This window comes from Ochotona princeps, chromosome 7 (assembly GCF_030435755.1).
Source record: "Ochotona princeps isolate mOchPri1 chromosome 7, mOchPri1.hap1, whole genome shotgun sequence".
Taxonomy (NCBI): domain Eukaryota; kingdom Metazoa; phylum Chordata; class Mammalia; order Lagomorpha; family Ochotonidae; genus Ochotona; species Ochotona princeps.
Window position 1 is genome coordinate 52,667,645 of NC_080838.1, and position 24,604 is coordinate 52,692,248.

The 24,604-nt window shown below is 40.6% G+C and overlaps 1 protein-coding gene across 1 annotated transcript in view; it reads right to left on the reverse strand.

Annotated features, from left to right (window-relative positions):
- Positions 1-616: 616 nt before the first annotated feature.
- The window catches only part of GRID2 (glutamate ionotropic receptor delta type subunit 2), a 1,304,007-nt gene continuing 1,280,019 nt past the window's right edge, over positions 617-24,604 (reverse strand). The window contains exon 16 of the mRNA XM_058667042.1: positions 617-844. Coding sequence (XP_058523025.1) covers positions 683-844 — 162 coding nt within the window. The 3' untranslated portion in view covers positions 617-682. The remainder of the gene's footprint in view (positions 845-24,604) is intronic.

Genomic DNA, 24,604 nt, shown 5'->3' on the forward strand with positions numbered 1-24,604 from the left:
AACTAGAGGTTCTACACCAGCCAAGAATCCATGCAAATGCAATGTTAACTTGCTTCTCAAGATAAAGGCAACATCTCTTGACATAAAGGAAAGCAAATTATGTTGGTAAATAAAAAGATAGCATGTTAGTAGTATGGAGAGAAATCTGGGATAAAAATCTCCGAACATGATTCGCTGATGACGCAGTGAAGGCTGGAAGAGGCTCCTGTCTTTATCTAGTTGAATTCTGCCAAGGCACGTTTTCCTTGGTCCCCCACATCTCCCTGGATCCTTGGCCACTGGAAATCCCAAGATGCAGAGTTGAGATTGTGGTGAGTCTTGAACAGGTGCAGCTGAGGACAAAGCTGCTGTGTCTCAGGCTTGGACCTCAGGGTGAGTGCTCTTCACCAGGACACACAGGTAAGAAATCCACTGCGTAGACGCATCCTTGAAAGGCAGATGGCCTGGCATAGACAAGACCCATGACTTGCGATTGAAAGCAGCCATCCTTTCGTCAATCCACCACAGTTGGATTAGAGCAGGGATCTTTAGGTGTCACAGCCTAGTGAATTCAGCTTTCTTGGACTGAATAGCAGTTTAAACGTAGGGGCTAGACCATCAGCTCACCAGTTTTGATTACAGGATCTACGAGTCCTGAAAGCAGTAAGTGGGAAAGAATCAGCAGCTCTGGTGCTGGTAGAGGCTATGGGTCATCTAGAGGTCTTCCTAGCTGAGATGATTGTGGCAGGCTGTGACTGGACGTCTGGCCTCTCCAAGTGTTACTGGCAAGTTTCAAGCAAGGCCTCAATGGCCAAGCATTTCTTCCTTCAGGTATCGCAGTAGTTTCATTCTGCAGAGATGACGCCTGCAGGAAGACAAAGCACAAGATCACACCAAGGCGGAGATTAGACAAGATTTGATTTTCCACCGACCCATCACTGCTGAGAAGGCATTGACTCCACCTCCAGTGTTCATTGTAGGCAAGGTGGAGCATGATGACAGCTACTGAAACCTGCCACTTAGGGCTTTGTAGGTTTTCTAGACCCCATGCAGCTATAATGGGTGCTTATTTGCTAGATTCTGTTTCAAGGAGGACTTTGAAAATTAAACCAGGACTCGGTTAGGATACAATGGTAGTTTTGATCGGGTAAGATGTTGGTTTTCTTCACCAGAAAATAAAATCATTATTGCTTTGACATGGTGAGTGTTCTATTAAAGCTGATCTTGATACAAGATCATAGGTCCTGTTTCCTTAGAACTTGAATATCAGATGCTGATCTGGCATTGGCTTCAGATTATGCCTAACTTTACAACATTAATGAATAGTAATAAATTAAAATCTTCCTGAGTTGTACTCACTAATAAATTTGTTACTATTAAATTTATTTACCCCACCCAGTTAAATATATGCTTTTAAATAAGGAATTTCTCTTTCTTAAACCCCGAAGAACAGGAATTATATTTCTACCATCAAATACTGGAATGATAAAACTTTAGGTCCATAGCAAAAAGCCTTGAACATGAGTCTATGAACTTTCAGTTTGGCCAGGCTCGGAGGGGGTCCATGTGATCCTTACCTCAGTGTTCTTGTCGGGAGAACTTGTGCATAGATTTCAGGTTTATCAAAAATCTTTGCTAATATGGGATTAAAGAAGATGGAGTGTTTCCTACAGAGTTAGTGGGTGGATGCTATTTGTCAGTTAGCTGGATTAAATGACCAGTTAGTTCAGTAGTGCAAATGGGTTCAGTGGTCTAAATGTATGAATCTGTCCGAAAGGCCTTGGACTACACCATATGAACTTGGTGAACACTAATTTCCCAAACGAGGGACCAAGAAAACAGTGTGTAATAATTACTTATCTTCAAGACTTATGTGCCATGTTCTAAAGGATCTTAGAAATTTTCTATTGAATATAGTAATTTGATTATACTGTGTTCCCAACATTTCAACATGGCGTTAAGTTTTTGAGTAATTTTTACTGATGGCTTATAGAACAAGCGCTATAATAAACACAGTTTAAGGAATTCTGGACTGGCAAAAAATGTGCAGAACTATTGGTAGAAATTTACAGTTTTCTTCATCAAAAATAAAACAAATTCAGCAATTACTAATTATATTGAAAGTAAGCCAGATACTTTGGAAAATAGGCAAGATTTATGTGATATGAATTCTGCTTCTAATAGACTTGTGATATAGTTAAGAACATGTGTCTGTCATTCATTAAGCAATATCAAACATCTAAACAGTCCATAAAACCAAATGTAAAGGTAGCTTATTCAGGCTCATATGCTATAGGCTGTTTAGGCTATAGCTAATAGATTAATATTATTATGCTAATAGGCCTAGCAGCTCCAGAGAGAAAGAGATAAAATAGTAGAGTAATGAAAAAAGAACTCGTGGAAGATATAGAGCTGGTTTTTTGGGCTGGCTGTGATTTTGCAAGATTGAAGGGATTTTTAACTGAGGACAAAAATATGCAAACTTGTAGGTTCTTATAGTTCTTACAAGCAGGAGGTAGGAAGGAAAATAATACTTTACTATGTGTCAATCACTGAATTTTAATATCTGGAGGCCTTCCCGTCCAAGAACAGAATTGTCCAACAGTATAATTCTTTTGTATTTCTTTTCCACTTCAATTAGAGATCTTATTTGGTATATTATAACCTGCTGTTGGATTGCTGTCTATGATAGACTCATTGATGGAAGGGGAAATATTTTACTTACTTTTTTTTTAATCCTTGAAATCAAGCAACTTTGTACCTGAATCATCTGGCCCATGATAGTCCTTCAATAGATATGTGTTGGCCATTTGAGGGAATCGGTGGAAAAATTGTAAGGTAGAGAACACCAAACGGTACTTTGCATCAGTGAATAATTAATGGACTAAACAGCACTAGAATGCAAACCCGTTGCAAACCAGGTGGAAGAGTAAGAAGGAGGAAAACACTGCAGATTTTTAATAGCAGTGGATGGAACTGTGAAAGCATTTTTTTTTTGAAAACTAGATATATATTTTTTTATTGGAAAGGCAAATTTATAGAGAGAAGGAGAGACAGAGAGAAAGATCTGCATTCTGTTGTTCACTCCCCAAGTGGCTGCAACAGCCAGAGCTGAGCCAATCCAAAGCCAGGAGCCAGGAGCTTCTTCTGGGTCTCCCGTGTGCGTGCAGAGTCCCAAGGCTTTGGGTTATCCTAGACTGCTTTGCCAGGCCACTAGCAGGGAACTGGACAGGAAGTGGAACAGCTAGGACATGAACTGGCACCTATGTGGGATCCCAGTTGCGCAATGCAAAAATTTTTGCCACTGAGCCATCACGCCAGGCCTAAAAGCTTCATTTTTGAAACAACACAAGGTTGGAGTTAATATGAATCAACAATCAACTGAAATCATTGGTAAAGCAACTTAGATTTGTAAAAATGAGGGGACAGGGCCAAGTATGAAGTTCTAAGAACCCAAAGGGAAAAAAAGAACAAATGTCAAGTCTGTCGGTCTCCAGAGCTGACTGAAAACAAATGATCATGGAGAAGCACAAATCAAAGATTATTTAAGGCTTAAGAGTAATAACTAAAATTTACTAAATGGGTGGGCATTTACTCAGGGAAATTCGGTTCTGTCTCACTTTTTTTTTTTTTTTAAGATTTATTATTATTGTTGGAAAGCCGGATATTCAGAGAGGAGGAGAGATAGAGAGGAAGATCTTCCATCTGAAGATTCACTCCCCAAGTGAGCCGCAACGGCCTGTGCTGTGCCGATCCCGAAGCCGGGAACCTGGAACCTCTTCCAGGTCTCCCACGCAGGTGCAGGGTCCCAAAGCTTTGGGCCGTCCTCAACTGCTTTCCCAGGCCACAAGCAGGGAGCTGGAAGAGAAGTGGAGCTGCCGGGATTAGAACCGGCGCCCATATGGGATCCCAGGGCGTTGAAGGCGAGGACTTTAGCCGCTAGGCCACGCCGCCGGGCCCTCTGCCTCACTTTTAATCTCATTTATTCCCCCAAAGAATTGTAGGCAATTAGAAGGATTATCATATCAATGTTGTTGACAAGAAAATAGAGGTTTTTGGTTAAGAAATGTGCTCAAGTTCACACTGCTAGGCAGTGGCAGTGTTGGGGTTAGAAATAGCTCTATTACTCCAGGGCTTATTTTCTTCATCCAGTAAATCCTAGGGACTGAGTACATGGTTTTCCCTTTAAGTGATACAAACATCCAGAAGAAGAGATTGAGTTTGGATATTTGGATCATGAAGTATGTCCTTGAAAAAGACAAGTCTTATGTCTCCAATAGCCCTTAACATGATTTAATAATTAGCTTTCCAATAATCTAAGGATATATTATTTACAATAAAGCCACATTAGTCATACGGAAGAGGACAATACTCTGCAAAGAAGGGCTACCTGAGGAAAGCTGGGACCCAAATAAGGTGGCAGGAGGCAGTTCTACCTGCTAAACCACAGCACTAGCCCAGGGTCACACAAATTCTGTGATGGACTTTTCTTCCTTTCTCCCCTACCTTATTAATGATATCAGAGTTCTACATCCAGGAAACATCATTCCTGGGGATTGGATGCAGGGTGATGGTGGTTGTGTTTTGTACTGTTTTTGTTTTTAATCTTTAAGACAGTCTTATGGCTGCTTTTGCCATTGTTGAATTTGCACTGTTGATTTTTAAATGTTTATTTACTTGTAATGTATAGTGGATATAAACACATATGCTCACAGAGGGAGGGAGGAAGAATGGGAGAGTGAAGAAAGGAGAAAATGAGAGAGAGAATGAGAATGAAAACGAGAATATGAATCTTGGATCAGGATGAAGCAGGAGGCAGGAACTCCACCCAGGTCTCCTGTGTGAACAGTAGGAACCCAAGTACTTGAGCCATCACCTGCTGCCTCCCAGGCACATTAGCAGGAAGCTGGCTCTGAGGCAGAGTGCAGGTATCCTAACCAGTGACTTATCCAATTGTGCCACAATACCTGCCCCAGGTTTTGAATTGGCTTAAGTATTAATCAAGAAGAGTACGCAAGAAAAAACAATTGATCACATAAAGCCACATGGTGCATTTGTGTGGTTTGTTTGAAGGGAAAAAAAAATATTTGAGCATTATCAATATTCAGAATGATCACTCACATAAGATTTTTTTATCGCCTCTCTTTTAGTTTCTCATTCCAAATGAATTTTTGGAATAATCCTTTGTAGAAATTGTAGTGAAATGATGCAATTTTACCTTTATCTTAGTGATATGCCACAGTAACAGAGTTTTGCATGAACTTCCCCAAACTACAAATTATTTGGATTTTTAAACATTGTATTTGCTTAAAAGCATGAAAGGAAATTAAAATAGAAGAAAAGCCCGTCGTGACATTAAAGATCACTCTAGTTATGTAAAGCTGTGAAAATTCACTGTGAGTGGTCTGGACCTGGAGACTCTGTCTTTCATTCCAGCCCTTTAGCAGATAAAACTGTGCAAGCAAGGCTGCTGGAGCAGGGGCTGCTTACCAGGAAACCTGATGGCTGTCACAGCTGAATGCTCTCAGGGAAAGTTTAGCTTTTACATGGAATGTCAATTCAAAAACATAGCACACAAAAATGATTGTTCTGGAGAATGTTTGCTAGCACCATAACCACAGTAAAGAGAAAATCTAAGGTAAAATAAACTAAATATTATATATATACACACACACATATGTATATGTACTATTGAGTTGTTGTGGTAGCAAACCAATATTAGCATGTTAGATTGTAACTTCCTCTGTGTTAGAAAAGAAAATTGAACTTGGCTATCCATGATAGTTATCTTTGGATAACCAAAACTTGTGCGGAATCTCTAAGTGTGCCCCTTATGAAATATTTATAAACAAGTCTAATAAAATAGTCTGTTTGATAGTCTTTCTCTACTTTCTCTTTGAAAAAAATTCTTCTTGCAATTTCATTGTATAACAATCACTGTTAATTTACTTACCTTCAGCGTACCAGAGTGAGAGAGCCTCCCACTGGCACTAGCATGAAGGCAGGCCTGGCGTTAGGCTTTCTGTCTCAAGGAAATGTGAGCAGCCGGTCCAGACTATGTGCCAGTGGCAGAGTGAAATTAAACACTGCATGAAGTCAGATTAGAAGACCACAACTTTTCAAAGTAGAAGAAGCTTAGACTCAGAAAACACATTTCTCATTCTTTCAGTTACTAGGACCATTTATAACAGAATTATGTTTTGGGAGGTATAGCTCAGTGGTAGAGCATTTGATTGCAGAATTATGTTTTTTATTTATTATACAGAATGTGTATTTTGCTGATCCTATTTGACCATCAGCTTTTTTTTTTTTTTTTTGGCCTGGAAAAACTAAAGATGCACCAAATATTTTTACAAGAACAAATTGAAATCTTACATGTTTTATTCTAAGTCCAGAAAGTACAATATAAATATGGTAGCAAAGATGTTGAAGCAATGCACACTTAGGAGATTTTGGTTTCAGTAGTGGAGATGAGTGAAATGAAAAGCCTGTGAAATTTATTTACTTGGCCTTTTTAGTTTGTGTTATGAAATCTTTTCTTCTTTATTCTCAGAAGTGATATCTCATGAAATATGTTCCTTTTTATGTACAATAAACTAGACACACACACACATTCTCACACACAGAGTCAAAGTCAATGGCAGTGGGTGGTTTATGTCAGGGCTGGTTTTGACGTCCCTCTCCCAGAACAAGATAAATGTAAGTGATGAAGAACTCCTGGGGTTGGCTGAACTCATTTTGTATTCAACACTCTCCCTGCCCCTCATCTCTTTCTCTCTCTCTTTGTATGTTCCAGCCTACTTGAGTTTCTTTTTTCTTTTGTAGAACTTGGTTCTTTTGATGTGTTTCAGGGCACGCCCTTCAGCAAAGAGAACTTCCCAGGAATCGGAAACATTAGCACACAGGTCTGAAATAGCCACTGTATAATAGCCAGCAAACCTCAGACCCAGAACTGGCTTTGCTTGCTCCCTAGAAAATACCAGCCACAGAGGAGTGGGGCAAACATGCAATGTGCTCTCCATAAAGGGAAATCCACTTTAATTGCAAAGGAGGCATTTGGTGAAATTTTTAAACCTGGATTGAGGCTATGCGGCTGATTTTACTCAAGATATGCTTATAATATACATGCAGATATTTAACAGTTGAGCTAAATTTCCTATACAACTGTGAATTAATTTGTCTGTTTCACTATTGTTTTGGCTTCAACAGATCTGAGATTTTCAGTAGCACACAATCCTTAGTTTTCCTATTTCTTATCATGATTCCCATCCAAAAATGATGGGAGAAAGTGCTTTACCTCTTTATAAAGGCGACAGAAAGGCTGTTGTCAGTATTGTAAAACTACTGTTAGAAGGTGCAATCTAAATTATTAAAAGAAAGACGAGAAAGGAGTTAATTATTTTATATCCAATGTCAGTATTTTTAATTTCACACATTTAAAATTTTTAATAAAATATGTGTTATTTAAAATAACTGTTTACTCACATATCATACTTTATGTGACAAATCTTTCAGGACTAAGTCACTGAATTAGACCTTGTAACTGGAAGTAAAGAAAAGCAGAAAATAAGGGAAAATTAAGTTTACATACATACAAACTTATTCACCTTAAAACCATCAATGAACTATGTTTTAAATAATACTTGAATTTGATGCTTGCAAGGTCTCTAAAGAACATGTTTTACTCTAGAAACCAAAGCAACTAGAAAAGCAAATTTAACTAGAAATTTAGTAATTATGTGGTTTGTTTTATTGACTTAGGAAACCCATAGCTCATATTGAATTAGAAGTTTGTATAAATTAGATGTGCTGTTTACCTTTGTACAAATAACTGAATTCTCTCTCACTTATAAATATTGCTAAGCCAATTGAAAACTAATGTGCCATTAGCTGAGTAACAGAGTTGGTAAAAAATGCAAATTTGATCAGCCAATAGTTGATTACTTTTGATTAAATTTAACTTAGTTTAGTAATTCTATGGAGCTAAATATGGGCTTGTGCTAACAATATTACCTATTAACTCCTAGGAAATAATTAATAGCATCACTGAATATCACACAACATTTTCAACTTTATTTTGTTGTTTGGTAACAATTCAATCAATTCATTCCAACAACTTTTTAAAATTCTAGGCTCTATGTCCTCATCTTAGAAAGTAAAATAGCTATTTTTTTAAAGATTTATTATTATTGGAAAGCCGAATATACAGAGAGGAGGAGAGATAGAGAGGAAGATCTTCCATCTGAAGATTCACTCCCCAAGTGAGCCGCAATGGCCAGTGCTGTGCCGATCCAAAGCCGGGAACCAGGAACCTCTTCTGGTCTCCCACACGGGTGCAGGGTCCCAAAGCTTTGGGCCGTCCTCAACTGCTTTCCCAGGCCACAAACAGGGAGCTGGAAGGGAAGTGGAGCTGCCGGGATTAGAACCGGCGCCCATATGGGATCCCAGGGCGTTGAAGGCGAGGACTTTAGCCGCTAGGCCACGCTGCCGGGCCCTAAAATAGCTATTTTAAACAATAATATTTGAGGATTATTATAAACAAATCAGGAATAATCACAAAATAACTTTTATGATCATGTTTCTTGAGTTCCTTCTATATGTTGCTGGGTTACTGTTTACATATATAACTATAAATATAAGAAAACTATGTCTGATAGTTGTAAAAGAGGGGAATTCACTTGACCCATTTAAATGCTATCTAGAAAGATGAATGAAGGCGCTTTTGATTTTTTTTTTTTGGCATTTTTAATTTAAAAAGCAAATCCTTAATACACACAAAACCACAGAGGAGTATAAAAGCTGTCTATGTTTTTCTGATGTAAGCAAGAATCCTTTTGCTTTTGTCAAGGTTATATAACATTTCTAGAAATCCGGTTTCTTATTTGTTGCATCTTAACTTGGATAAGGTTTACAGGTGTGTGTCGGCATTGCAACACTCCACAGCTTCAAGGCAGCGCAGCAGCAGCTGCCCTCAGCAGGCCATACCCATCCTTATTTAGGGAAATCAGCAGAAGGCACCACTCAGCAGGAGCCACGCACAGGACCCCCATTTTCCCCAGGACGCCTGCCATCACACTGCAACATGCTGATTGCTGTGTCATATCCTTTACTCGTGCTAAAAAGCAGGCCTTGCTGGAGCTGCTACAATGTCTGCCTCTTCCTTCTCTGTATGGGTCTATGGTTGATCCACGAAACTGCAAGAGAAGTAGCAGCTCAGCTCAACAGACACCCACTCCTTAGGTTAAAGCCCCCCCCCAAACACAGGTACATTCAGTTGTAAAAAATATGCAAAATCTAAGAGAAATTCAGCTGTTTGAAGTGGATGAGTTCTAGAACATTTATTCAATGACTTAAAATAAGGCTTTCATTTCTCATTGACAGTTGCTTATGGCCATGTTAACAGAAGTCATCTCAGAAAACATATTCTGATAAATTTACTCAAGTATTTTTCTTAAGCAAAAAGAAAAAAAGCATAGAAATTGGATTAGAAACTAATTGAATTAATTCAATTGGATTTTCAATTAAGTTTTTTAGCAAAGAATGGAAGGATACACTTCAGATTGCACATTTGGCAAAACAGTGCTTCTCTCTGTAAATCTTTCTTTCAAATAAAAAAAAAAAGAATTAAATGTTGACTTATTACCTTTACTAACTTTATCAGGCAAGGACAGTGTCCACATCACTGATAGGGAGTGGGCAAAACTTGCACAATAATTATTCAATGTTTCATTTATTCACCAGCTCCTAACAGTTCTATTTCTCTATCTAATATATACAGTCACCTAGCGTTATTAATGCTGTGTGTTCTTTTGTTTCTGTGTCCTTAAAACTTTTTATTTATTTGAAAGGCAGATTCTACAGAGAGAGCAAGAGAGGGAGAGACAGATTGAGTAATCTTTCATCTGCTGATTTACTCTCCAAATTTGATCCAAAACAAGGAGCCAGAAGCTTCTTCTGGGACTTCCATCTGGGTAACAGAAGCCCAAGCACCTAGGCCATCTTCTGCAGCTTTCCCAGGTGCATTCACAGGGAGCTGGATTGCAAGTGGAGCAACTGGACTCCAATCTGTGCTTATAGGGGAGGTCAGTACCATAGGCAATAGCTTTAACCCCTGGGTCATAATGCAGACCCCTTATCTCCATTTCTTGCACTTGTACCTCAACAATGTCTAAAAAGACAGCAACAATGGGCTCATATTTTATCAAATTTCCCCTTGTACTCATGTCTAAATTTTTGGAGACTTTAGAAATCATTTGTCCCAGTGGTCTAATTTAACAGAGGCAGCAGTACTGGAGAATGTTTGTGCCTTCTGTCACTCAGATCTTGGAACAGAGAAGACCCCCAGTAAGATGTATTTACCGGGGATATCAATGAGGTGCCAAAAGAACAAGTATGAGGGTACTTCACAAAGTTCAAGAAAAGTAGATTTAAAAGATAATGTTTTTTGCTGTAGGAAAAAATCGAAATCCACACATAGAAGATTTAAAAGGTTGATGAATCATGCACCTTTTGGAAAATCTAAGCATGGATTTCATTTTTTTTTTTTTTGGACTAAAATAAACATCCTCGAATTCCATTTTCCATAAAGTTTTTTGAAGTGTTCTCCTGGGATACACTGAATGATAATGTGTTATTGATAACAAAATCCTTTTCTAAGTGCATAGCCATGACCATTCTCTGAGGTAGGAATTACTCATAAGTTCTGGTAATTGTAAACATGACTTCATAGGAAGAGGGGCTGAGGTTGAGGATTTTTCAAATGCTATGGGAAAGCTGAAATTTTTGCTTAAATTAATTATTACTTTGAAAGTCATAGTGGCAGAGACAGAGAGAGAAAGAGATCTTCCATCTGCTGGCTTACTCCCCAGACGGTTGCAACGGCCAGGACGGGGCCAGGTGGAAGCTGAGAGCCAGGAACTTCATCTGGTTTTCCCAAGTGGTGTGGAGGCCCCAGTACTTGGGCCATCTTCCTCTACTTTCCTCAGGTCTTTAGCAGCAGGCTGGATCAGAAGGGGAGCAGCTATGATGTCACCAGTAGCAGTTTTACTTGCTATTCCACAACACTGGCCCTAAAAGCTAAGATTGGAATTTCCATTTTCCAAGCTTTGTAGACCTGCCATAGTTCCATTCTACCTCTCACTTGTCTGCCTTGCCTTTCTTCACTGTTGCAATGTGAAAAGTACGGACTGGAGTTTTCTTTGGAAGCCCAGTGTGCTTGGATCATGAAAGCACTCAACAAATGGCTGGCCACACAAACCTAGGCCTCCAGTTTTTGGGTCCAGCTCTTTGGGCCACAGTCAAGCTCCAATCTGAGTGTGGGAAGTGATATTTGGGAAGGTAGAGCAAGCCTGCAATCTTTGAGGTATGGAGATGCTTCCAACCATGAAGGCTAGCAAAACCTTTTCTGTGTTGGCAGCTAGAGACTATTGCAATTGCTACAGATACACTGATTAGCAGGTGTCTTTTGCAAAATTACACATAGATTTCAGCAAGAGTCAGGGAATTTAATCACAGTCATGGAGGTCCTCTTTCGAGCGCCCCCAAGATAGGTACCCTCCCATTGAGGAAGACAAGATTTGCGGGCAAAGCACCTCAATGTCTGGTAAGGGCAGGTAGAAAAATCGCAAAAAAATCAAACCCAGGTGAATATTGGTCCTACAACAAATGCTTTTCTGAGAAAATGCAGCAGCCAACCCCATGCTGAAACTGCCATGGTCGACCGGCAGGAGATTCCCCAGGGGGTAAACTCCCCATCCTTGGGGTCCTGGTGATCCCTGAGATGTGCTTTTCTGCAGCACCTGTGGATAGGCAGCTCTGTATTTGCTCCCAAATATGTTACAGGGTCTTTATCCTGGAGCAACACCAATAGAGCTTCTAGTGAAAGTTTTGTTGAAAAACATACCTTAGATGTAGAATTTTCCTCAACATAAAACCTAAAAAGTTCAGTGTCTACTTTGACATATCAGTATATTTTTGTCAATAATGTAATAACACATTGGATTTAGGAGGTGCATGGCTAGTCCAGAAGTTAAGCCATCAGTTGAGACACACACTATAGAGTATCTCGGGTCAGTTCAATGCCTCACTCGGGTTCCTGACTGCAACTCTCTACTTTTGTAGATTCTTGGAAACAGCAGTGAGGGCTCAAGTGATTGGCTTGACCTGAGCCCAGCCCTGATTGTTGCAGGCTTTGGGGAGTGAAAAAGCATATGGAATCTCTCTCTCTCCCTCCCTCCCTCAACTCTTTCTCTCCCTCTTTCACTCTCTGTGCTGTGCATATTACAAAACATGTGTTAGACATGCATTACTGCTTCATGAACCCTACCAGTCTCTGCTCAAATATTTCTGTCCCTTCCCTATCATCTACTTTCTTTCCCTTGCACCTGTTCCACTGGCTGTCACTTAGTTCCTGACGAGTATAGAATCCTATGACAACCTTCAATCTTCCTGGCAGAGTTTGAATTCTATATACACTCCTCCATGGAGGGACAGCAGAGACTGTGGATAAAGTGGGATAGCATTCCTGGGATCACGGCACTAACCACACACTTTGAGTCAATCAGAAGCCATACTAGTTGGGTGGGGCTGACCTGACCAGGTGAGCCCTTAAAAGAGACTGGGCTCTCTCAAGACTGCACTGGTCCCACAGGAAAATAATACTGACTATGACATCGTACGGGTCAAAATAGGTCTGTGTGGCACCCAGATCTAATGTCCAACAGGTGGACATTAGATCAGCGCCACTATCAACCTAATTATATAGGACACCTGGTGTCTCTCTAATCCTGGGACCTGCTCCAACCGGAAGCGGGAGAAAGGTTGCAGAGACAACGGTGCAGCCTCACCACGGTATCACAGGAGGTGGTGAGTGGTGAGCCAAGAGCTGGGGCTGTGGAGACCACAGTGGAAATCTGACATAAGAACCCAGACCTGGAACTTGCTGGAGGTTGTGGCACAAGTGGCTGCAAGAAAAGTTGTGTACCAACCGCAATAAGTAAAATCGCATTGTAGACCTGTGGGTGACACAGCTTAGAAACCTGCCAAAAGGAATTCAAGACTCTGTTAACCAGAAGTACAATGATCAAGAGCAAAACAAGAGACAAAGGCACAATGAATATTGCCGAAAACTCTCCTGCAAGGGAGCAAAACCCTATGCCAATCTCAGAATTAACTGAGGAAGACATCGAGAAAATGGGGCGCACAGAATCCATAAGACTCATTTTAAAGATTCTGATCAACAATGAGAAGCTCATGCAAGAGTTCAAAGAATTTAAGGAAGCAATAAAGCAAATCAAGGCTGGTATATCAGAAATTAAGAACACAGTAGAGCAAATTAAGGGTACAGTGGAGAGTCTCCAAAATAAAATGAAGCAAGCAGAAGAAAGAATCTCAGAATTGGAAGGTATTTCCTGTCACCAGGTGGAAGCAAACAAAAAGCTGGAAGCAGAGCTGGATCAGACCAAAAAAGTATTCAAGAATTGAAAGACACTATTAAGAGGCCAAATCTAAGAGTTATGGGAGTCCCAGAAGGTGCAGAAAGAGAAGCTGAGTTTGCAAATGTATTTAATGAAATAATAAAGGAACATTTCCCTAATCTAGAGGAAGAATTGGGAAACAAGTTCCAGGAGGGGCACAGAACTCCCAACAGGCTTGACCAAAAGCGATCTTCACCAAGACATATGATCATCAAGCTCTCTTCAATTGAACATAAGGAAAAGATCCTTAAATGTGCACGTGAAAAAAATTAATTGACATATAAAGGAATGCCAATTAAGCTCACAGGAGATCTCTCACAGGAAACTCTACAGGCAAGAAGAGAATGGAATGACATATTTCAGATTCTAAAAGAAAAAAATTTTCGGCCCAGGATAACATATCCAGCAAAGCTTTCTTTCGTCTTTGAAAATGAAATAAAATTCTTCCACAGTAAAGAAAAGTGAAAAGAATTTGCCTCTTTCAAACCTGCCCTACAAATGATACTTCAAGATGTTCTCTTGACAGAGAAGAGGAATAGCACCTACCAAAACCAAAGGCAAACGGGAAGAACATCCCAGTAAAATGACAACAGAAGACTAAACCAATGAACAACCCATTCCTAAAATGACAGGACCAACGTCACACCCATGTATATTAAACTCTGAATGTAAATGGCTTAAGCTCAATCAAACATCATAGAGTAGTAGACTGGATTATAAAACAAAACCCATCTGAAGTGTCTGGAGGAGACACTTCAACAAAGATTAGCGGAAACCGTAACACATGGGTTTTGTTATTCTCTGTTAGTTTCATCTCTTCAAAACACTTCCTTCTGATTAAATCATTCAATGACTCGTATATCATATGGTAGCATCATTTTCTTCAAGAAGGTTCTTGATTTTCATTTCTTCAGCTACACGTTAGTCATTTAGTAGCATGCTATTTAACTTCATGGTGTTGTTAATTTCTTTTTTCTTCCTGTTGTTGATTTTGTTTTGTGGCTCTTCATTTAAGGGGATGTATAGTAGCTGTGTAATGGAGACTGTCATATCTAGTAACATGTCATTTAACTTCAGGTATTGTAAATTTCTATTTGTTGATTTTGTATCACGACTTTTCATTTAGGGGGATGTATAGTAGCTGTGTAATGGAGACTGTCATATCTAGTAACATGTCATTTAACTTCATGGCATTGTAAATTTCCTCTTTTCTTTCTATTGTTGATTTTGAAACATGACTTTTCATTTAAGGGGATGTACAGTAGCTGTGAAATGGAGACTAACATCCAGATGTGAGGATGTAGTGTGGTATGCATTTCTGCTTCCAGACAAAGATGGACTTACAATGAAACTGTTTACTATTTCTTGACAATAGGATTCTGGACTCTCTGCCATTGTCTAGGCCCGCAATGATGGACATATGACTGAGTATGAAGAACTATATGTTAGTAATGATATAGAGGAACTGGGCGGGGGGAGGGAACTGGGGAGGGGATAAGGGAATATGAAACTGTACTATAAAATAATAAGAATAATAATAAAATGAATAAAAAAATAAAATAAAAACAAATAAATCTTAAAAAAAAAAAAAGAGAGACTGGGCTCTTCCTAACATCCTAACACAGTCTCAGCCTGGAATGCTGAGTGACCAACAGCTGGCCTGAGAGCAGGGACCGCTGTCCCACTGCCACAGAGAACTGAATTTTCACAACCCCATGAATTTCGCAGAGAATCCCAAGTAGAGATCCCAAGTAGATAACCAACTTGGTTCCCTACCCGCCCTCCCTCCATCCGGCCATCACCTGCGCATGTAACATTCTTGCCTCATGCCCCGCCACAAGTGGTCTTCACATGACCTCTATGCTGATAAAGCACTCGCTTTCCAGAGTTTCCCAGACAATAACACATACTTATGCCTGTATAAATCCCACTGTTCTCATAGTTCAAGGTTAATAGTACATTGAAAAGCCAAGATGAAGCCTATACTTACCAATAAAAATAGTCTGTGATCGAAATATCACCTTACTTCAAATATACCAGTTAAGAAAGGCAAATTTGAGATATTGCATTATTATGGATTTATTAATATTTCTAAATAGGTGCCATGTTGATTTTTAATGATAGGAGTTTGTCTTTATATTGTTAGATTTCAGTTGGTTTCTTGTATCTTAAAATTTGTGCATAATGAAAACCTGTCACCAAAGTGCAAAATAAGTGATACATATGGCTCCTTAGTATAAATATGAACTTATAAAATATATACACACAGTACATGCATTACATACACAGCAACATATGATTGATTTCATAATGCTTCTATGAGACTCTTAAACTTACTGTAATCTCCTGAAAATGTTTTTTTTTTTTTTAAGAAACTCACCTTAATTTAAAAAATGTGTTCCTCTTACAGTCATGTCGCTATGTGGTAATCCAATACAATGAAAAGAGAAAAAGCAATGTTTAAGTGATGCTTAATCTGCAAATACGATTTTGCTCATTATCTCTTTTAAATATTTCTATCTATGCTAAAAAAGTCTTTCATATAAAAAATAAGTTCCTCAGGTTTGAAACGCAATAAGAACTTAGTGATTGGTGGGGATCGGGTGGGTCTTGAGTTTGTTTCCTAGCCATTACGGTTGTAAGGCTAGGTTCTTTGTAGGAGTGCATAAAGACAATGGATCGCGGAATGTGAAAGTGAGGAGAGATTCTCCAGTTCTCACAATCTTCTGCTAAGGCTTCCATTCATGAAGAATATCCTAACAGAACAAGAGGAGCAAGGAAGGGAGGGGGTGGGCAAAACAGGGGAAAAAAAAAGAAACCAGCCAGGCACGATTTATTCCTGAGGGGAATAATGTTACTTAATTGCAGCCTCATTATGCAAAACAAAACAAACATTATCTGCAAGATGGCAAAGTCAGCCCCAGTGCAACCTAAGTCAAGACAGGCTAGCTTGCTGCAGAGGGAAGTGCGTGCCTGCCGAGCAGCTTTGAAGCGTGTGAGCCGCACGACCCCCATCCCCAGGCAGAAGACAACTCCCAACAGACTCATTTGCTATGAAGGATGAGATGTGGAGGTGCCGTGGCGCCTGGGTCTCTGCCTCTCCACGGCTCCTTTCCCCAAGTCGTTCTGGTGGGTTTTTGTGTCCCAAAGTTGTCCCTTTGCAAACAACAGGTTGAATATTGTAGGTGTGGGTTATGAAAGTGTCCCCGGGACAATGGCAGTCTGTGTCCCATTTGTAACGCTTGGATTAATCTTTGGAAAGTGCACACAAAATGTGACATGATGTTGGCTTCCAACATTATTCAGTCTGCATAGCAGCAAATCCTGCCCTGTCTCCCTGGAAATAAAACTCCACAGACGTACCCCTGCCTTCTAAAAGAAACCGGTCACTTACGCTCAAGGTCAGGGACACCCTGATAGAATTGTGCTTTGGAGTTTCGCTTTCCAGTTTGGGAAAAAACTTAAGCTGCAGACAAATTATATTCTGTCATCTCATTTACCTTCATCTCTCTGAAGAAAGGCTGCCATCAAGTAAAGCTTATTATTGTTGTTGTTGTTAATATTTTCCTACAGAAGGGAGACTTAAGAAAGCCTTTAGTTTTTAAGGAGAATTTCATATTAATGTAGGATTCTTACCCAAGACTGGTCCCTTACCAAGGCAAGATCATGTATGCTCACTCTTATCATTTCATTTTTCTGTTTTTCTGAGTTGGCAAAACAACACGGGTCAGCGAGGCAGGAAGAGAGTCAGTTGACCGCATTGCCTGCTTGTTGGCTTCTATCAGTGCAGCCTGGGAACCTCTGAGGCTTAACTGTACCTTACGGCACATTAGAAACTTCTGGTAGTTTCTTGCTCGCCTGAGAACTAAGGGCGTGGTGAAATATGGGGTGGAGTTCTCTCACACTGGTTGTAAGTGCACCCTAGCATCACCACTATGGAAGACAGACCAGGATCATGAAGAAGAGGGGAGATCCATTCAGTCCGAGCCAGACCATCCCAAGGGTCTGGACTCCCACAGAGCTAAGACGGAACATTCTTTCAGTTAGTACCAACTGCTCACATTGGAGAAACAGAAAGCTGTCTAACTTAAAATGGAATTAGATAGAAAAAATATATATAAGCCAAGCCATAGTTATGGAACAGTGGCTCGCCATTATCTATCTCTGTACTTATTTTACCTCAGAGAAGTAGGGCATCTGCAGAGTAGGGGAGCAGTGACCCCCAGAGTCTTTGGTGGACAGATCTTACACAGCTTTTGTGGGTAGATGCATTAAAACAATCAAGCAAGCCATCGTCTTCAGCCCAGTGGTTAAGAAGCCCTTAGCTTTGCCAGAGTGTTTGGGCTCATACCCTCCTCCAGCTTCTGATGTAAATTCCTGGTAATTCTCACCCTGGGAGGCAGGAGCAGTTGGATTTCAAGTAATTGGATTTTTTTTGCTGTCCAGGAGAAACCTGGATTGCCAGTCTTGGTTTTGGGCTTTGGAGTGGCGCAGTTCCAGCTGGTATCTGGCATTTGGGGTAAAAGCAAGTGGATGGAAAACTTGATCTCTTTCTCTCATTTTCTTTTTTTCTGACTTTTTATGATAAAATGTTAAAAAAAAACCCACCAAAAGAAATTGAATGTTTGGTTTTTGTTATGGGACATGCATAGATGCGTTCATATCATTTATTCGTTACCCTTTAACACAGTAAATTACATACATTTTAAGTCACAAAATAAATCTGTATTTGAAACACTGCTTTAATTTATGTGCCATGGTGAGAATTAGTAGGTCTTTTGTTTGCAAAAGAACATAGTTTCCACAGGAAAAAAATACATTAAGAAAGTGGTTCCAGGGGTGGCCTTGTAGAGCAGGAGCCACTGCGTGGCAGGTTCACATCCCACTTCAGTCCCAGCTGCTCTGCTTTTAATCCAGCTTCCTGCTACTGCACCCCATGAGGCAAAAGATGGTTCAGGTGGTCCCTGCCACCCATGTGGGATACCTGTGTGGAGTTCAGGGCTCCTGGTTATTGCCTGGCCCATCTCTAGCATTTGGAATATGCACCAGTATGTAAATGTGTTCTAGTCTCTCTTTCTGTTACCGTACCTTTCAGGTAGATTAAAAGAGATAAACTTTTTTTTTAAGTGGTGCAGAAGTCTGTGGCTACAATGAACATAAAGTGATCATGATTTATATAGAATGTTTAGAAAAAAAATCCAAGGAAGCTGAAGTTCAGTGCTTTGCAAGACCCACGTGGGGCAGTAGTTATGAGAGCAGATGGAACAGCTGGCGCCTCCAACTGAGCTGCTTCGGAAGCAGCAGGACTGCTGCCCTCCTAGGCTTGCCTTCCAAGTGGGACTGGGCCTGCACTGTGGGTTCCACTGGCCAGCTGTCCAGACCACTCATGACTGCTTTCTGATATGTCTTTCTCCCCAGGCTTCTTTGCTTCTATGCCACCAGTGTCTGTTTAGACTTGGAATTCCAATAGTTCCATTAACTTGCTTATTCAGAACCAGAGATGTGGTGGGGTTCTACAGCCTGATTTTTTTTTTTTTTTTTGTTCAAGATTAGCCAAAGAGAAAAGGAAACTATGGAAGGTCAAGTAGAGGGGGAAGACAATGGCCCAACTTGTAATCAGCCAACACAGTTTTTGTTGTGGAGATGTAAGTTAGAGTCAACCCAGACTTTACAAAAGGCAGGTGCCTGACGGGATCAACAGAGTCCATAAAGAGCAGGTGCTGGGGACTCCGGGGGGCGGGGCTGCGGGGCACCTGCGTCATCACACTGACCTTCGGCAGGAACAAACACTCTCTCCAGAAGCACTGGGAGAGTTAGAGGAAGGAGCGGGTTTAAAACCAAGCTGATTCTTAGTGACACAATCTTTGTTTCTCAAAATGTGGGCATTGGGTTGCGTTTTAGAGATATTGGAAGGCTGAATTTAGAAATTATGGAAATAATATGGACAACATTAAGTTCATTTACCTTCGTGGATTAAGAAAGCAACAATGACACCTGTTGGGCTTGATTACTGCTAAAAAAAAAGAGGGGTAGGGTCTGCTTAAGTTATTTCCTTTTCAAAAGAAAGCTCAGATCTCTCACAATGGAGAGCTCAGCGTAGAGCTGGAGGTGAAATCTCCACAAATGGTACCACAGCGCCACCATCTGGTTTTCCAAAAGACAGCAGGGAGTCAAGGTACAGAGGACAAAAGTCGGGGTTTTTGGAGAAAGGCAAGTAAGCTGTGTGTTTGTCATATCTTTAGTTAACACCGAATGTTTGTGGTGCAGAAGCTGCCTCAATCTGCTGATTCTATTTTAATTAGAAAAATAAACATTTTTTGGTGGATAAAACCTTAAGAAAATGCAGATCTCCTTAAAACTGAAAGAAAATCTTCTATGTTCTTTCTGAAAGAAACACAAGCTTGTTCTTTAGCTTTAAAACCCTATTGCTGTTTCACTGGCCGGCTGATAGCACTTGTGCAAACAGGCGGGGCTCTCTGAGCCTGCCCGGCGACAGGAGCAGCAGGTCAGCTTGCCACAGTTGGTCAGTGAAGAGTTCCAGACCTAAGCGAGAGGTGGCGCTGCAGACACACCTGCTTGGACACCAGCATGGAAAGCATTTTACCCTTCCCATGTTTCTGTTAGCTTTCTGCTGCAGTTTTACAAGACTGTCCGAAATTATCGAGCGACAGGGTGTCCAGTGCATGTATTTTCACTGGTACAGCTCTCTCATCAAAGGTCTTTTAGAAGCGGTTAAAGGATCAAATGTTAGTTTTTGACCATGTCTCGTACTCTTGGAGCATCTATTAATTTTACGCTAACCTGAGATGACAGTGTAGCTCTGTTGTGAGCCTACTGTGAACAAGGAGCTGTCTGAGGGCTTTACATCTGGTAAGACGTGAACCCTCTTCCGTGAAACTGTCACAAAGGCTCGATTGCTGTTTGTTTTTCATGCACAAAGGAAATGTAACACAGAGCTGTGGGGGTGACTTGGAACAGGTAACACAGCTTGACAAATGACAGCTCTGAAGCCCACCATGAGACTCTGTGGTTGCAAGGACCGCACTAAATGTCATTTCTCAGCAGAGCAGCGTCCTAAAAGTCCTTAAACATGTGTGATCTTCTATATCAATGTGCTTTCTCTTTGTACATGAAAATATTCCTTTAACATCTTCATTGAAAATATCTGAATAAGGTTAAATAAAACTCTCCGAGGGACAAGCCAAACAATCACTTAGGAAGCAATTTTCCCATTGGATGACATGGTGTATGTCCAACATAAATGATTTATAAATGAACCTTTGGAAATACACTCTTGTGCATTGGAGACAGTTTTTATTTTACAGTGTTTTCTATTTTAGATTCTAAATGTTCACTGCAGTCAATCTAAGTATTAATTTTCACGTAAATGTTGTGGATTCTACAGAAGAATTCTGGGGAACTGTTATCTGTATTTTGACTATGTACAGAGAAACTTCTTCTTTAAAGTGTGTTTTTGGAGCCAGTATCGTGGTGGCGTAGCACGTTAAGCTGCCACAGTCATGGTAACATCCTACGTGGGAACAGTTTCAAGTCCCAGCTGTTTCACTTCTGCTCTAGCTCCCTGCTAGGGTCTGGGAAAGCAGTGGAAGATGGACCACCCATATGGGAGACACGGAAGCAGCTCTGGACCCCTGACTTCTGCTGGGCCAGGCCTGCGGCACTGCAGCCATTTGGGAGTGAACCAGTAGATGGAAGGGCTCTCTCTGTCTCTTGTCTTTCAGTAACTACTTTCCAAATAGGTGAGTCTTAAAGAAGGAGTGTTAAAAGTCTTGAAATTTCTAAAATTCTCTCTGGAGGTTAGAAAATCATTGTCTATCAATATAAAAGAGTCTTTGGCTAGTTAAGCCTTAATAACAATTATCATCCCAAATGACTCATAGGCTGATCTTCAATTTTATTCAAAGTTGAAAGCTATGTAATATGCTTGGTATTACATCCCTGAGGCTTAAAAATATGGAACTAGACAGAGAGTTCTACTCTCATCTCTATCAAAGCTCTATGAAGATGATTTTGAGAAATGTGACACTTAGAAAGTACTATTTTGTGCTGTATAGCAGACTGATAAATCTATTTTATAAATCAGAGTAGAGATAACTTGTTACGTTACATTTGGAATTGCTAGGTAATTGGAAAAATTAGTTTTTTTTGTAGGCCAAGGACTTAGGAACTGAAGTTGCAACTGGAATATCAATAGTTGTTTCACTAAAAAACCTATTTAATAATTAGTGTATTGCATGCACATTATGCTCCCTATTTCCAAATAGTTCAATATATTGATGTTGCATAAATAACATTGCTAATATTCTCTAATAACTTCATAATTATTAATTCCAATGAAACGTTCTTATAATTGATTTTTTTTTTTTACTTACTTGAGAGGCAGAGTTACAAAGAGTGGAGGTGAGAGAGAGAGCTTGTTCTTCTGTCTGTTAGTTCATCCTCCAAAGGGCCGCAAAGAATGCAAAGCCAGGAGTCAGGAGCAAGGTGTTTCTTCCAGGGCTTCCACGCATGTACAAGGACCCAAGAATTTGGGTCATCTGCTGCTCCTTTCTCAGTTGCATTAACAGGGAGCTGGCTGATGAAATTTTAAAATGCAAAGGCTTCATGCAGCTATTGAAATCACTTATTTGTTGATACCCTGAACTGTAAAGATCTCTAGGTCATCTGTTAAGCATTTACCTTTGTTGACCCAGGTATTTGCCAGTTATGCTGTTATCTGTGTGTGGTGTAGTTATTGTCTCAGGGGAGGCAGATACAAGGAAGAGAAAGACGGAGAGGAGAAAGAAAAACCGATTTCTCTGTTCTGCAAGGACTCAGACACAGAATCATGAAAGATGATTTGTTCTGCAGTCGCCTTGCCAAGGACTGGTTCCATTCCGGATCCCTGGAGGGGCAGGCTTGTTGTCATGAAGAACCACCACAAGGGGGCGCAGACGTGATCCTATTCCCCCAGCAGAGCCGTGAGAAACCACAGTCCCGATTTAGGAAGTGCTCATGGTACACTTCACACAAAAACAGGATGTGGGGGTTCTTTTCTTCCCAGGAGGATGTCCTGGTCAGAAGTTGTGATATTGAGTTGTGGTATTATTCTTCCCAACAGGAAGCCATTAGAGTATTGATAAATATCCCTTAAGTTATAAAGCATTGCCCAATTGATAACTCCTACTCTCTTATCCTGAGATTCTTCCAATCTTTTTTCCCTTGGCTTTACTAATGTGTAATTGGAAATTCATGCTGTTATTTATACATATATATATAAAACACATTATAATTAACATGTACCGTATGGTATGCAGTGTAATATTTTGATATGTGTATAAATTATGAAATGTCTAGTTCACATATCTATCACCTCACATATGTACCATTATTTTTGTGTTGAAAGCTGACTTACTATGTTATCTTATTATCATGTGACTCCAATTTTCTTTAAAAAAAAATTTTTTTTTTGAAAGGCAGAGTTGCAAAGAGAAGAAACAAAAAGTTTCTGTCCACAATGGCCAGAGCTGAGCTGAGCTGAAGCCAGGAGCCAGGAGCCTCTTCTGGGTCTCCCATGTGGGTGCATGGGAGATGTCTTGGGACATCTTTCACTGCTTTCCAAGACCACAAGCAGCCAACTGCATGGGAAGTGGACCAGCCGGGACATAAACTGGCACCCATATGGGTATCCTGGCATGTGCAAGGCAAGGATTAATCACCAAACCATGATGCTGGGCCTGCGACTCCAAATTTCAGTGCTTTGCCTGCTCAGGCTTTATAGTTCCAATGTACTCCTGGCTATGTTCACTTTAGTGTTTTACTTTTATCTTAAAGACACTATTTCTAAAGTCCAGTGTCATTTTTCACTGCACATATACAAGATTTTACCTGGGTCTACCATCCCTCAACACGCTGTGCCCTGAGTCTCCATCACAATGTTTGGGTCTTCCCTCTCTCCTGCCAGGTCAATATCAGTCAGCAGACATGTGTGTTTCCACCGAAACTTGCCTTCATCATAATGGACCTTATTCGTCAATCACAGTGCTCAATAATTCAAAAATCTGTCATTCAGTGACCCTCATATGACCAGACACTGTTTCAACACCAAAGAAAGATTAATGAGCAAACCAGTAGAAACTTCTTGTCTTCTATTTATTTATGTTGCAGTTGAAGGAGAAATGAAAAACAAGGATGTGAGTGAGACAGTGTGTTAGAAGGTGACGTGCACACTGAACAAGAATGAAGATGCAGAATGGGAAACAGGACATGCCGGGGGCTTCCTCTACTTCATCAGCCAGCCGGCTGTAGGAGATACGGTGGTGGGCTACAAACGCCCAGCCCATTGCAGGAGTGCCAGGTAGAAGAAACCCATGTCCTACCTACATCACCACCTGCAGGTGACCCTATGCTTGGCTTGAATTCCATGGGAGTGAAAAATAACTCTTGTAACTAGCAGGCAGCATGATCTGCCCTCCCTTTGATTTTCTGTTAAAAATTACAGAGGCATTTGCTAAGCCGGGAAAAGGGAATGGCCTCCTATCTCAGCAGAGCCCTCCAAACCGCCCAACTGATTGCACTGTATTGTTTCAGGCAGCCCTCCCATTATTACTCTTCTGAAATTGTTAACCCTGAGTAGCGTTGTGGCACAGTGGGTTAAGCATTACCTACAATGCTGCATCCCATGTTGGAACCCCTGTTTAAGTCTCGGCTGTTCTGCTTCCAACCCAGCTCCCTCTTGATGCGCCTCAGAAGGCAGTGGAAGATGGCCCAAGGGTTTGTCCCCTGCCTCTCTCGCAGGAGGCCGGCCAGGATTCCTGAGCAAACACCGACCGTCTCAGCCAAAAGGGAAGTAAAGCTGCAGGTGGACAGCTTCTCCCTTTCTCTCCTTTTCTCTCTCCTTCTGTCGCTGTAACTCTGCCTTTCAAATCAAATAAATCTTTCAAAAATAAAGTCGTGAATCCTTTGGACCAGTCCTCTTTGCCTTTTTTATCTTAGAAGAAATAGAGTTCTTTTTAGTGATCAGTTTAGAAGTTTTGCTGTACTCACACCCAGGTTTTTGTGCAGGTAATGGTGAGACAGTTGTCTCTTCTCTGGAAGATTAATTGTGCTTGACACCTCATGTCTTTGATCTTCCCCGTGCCTCACGGGTT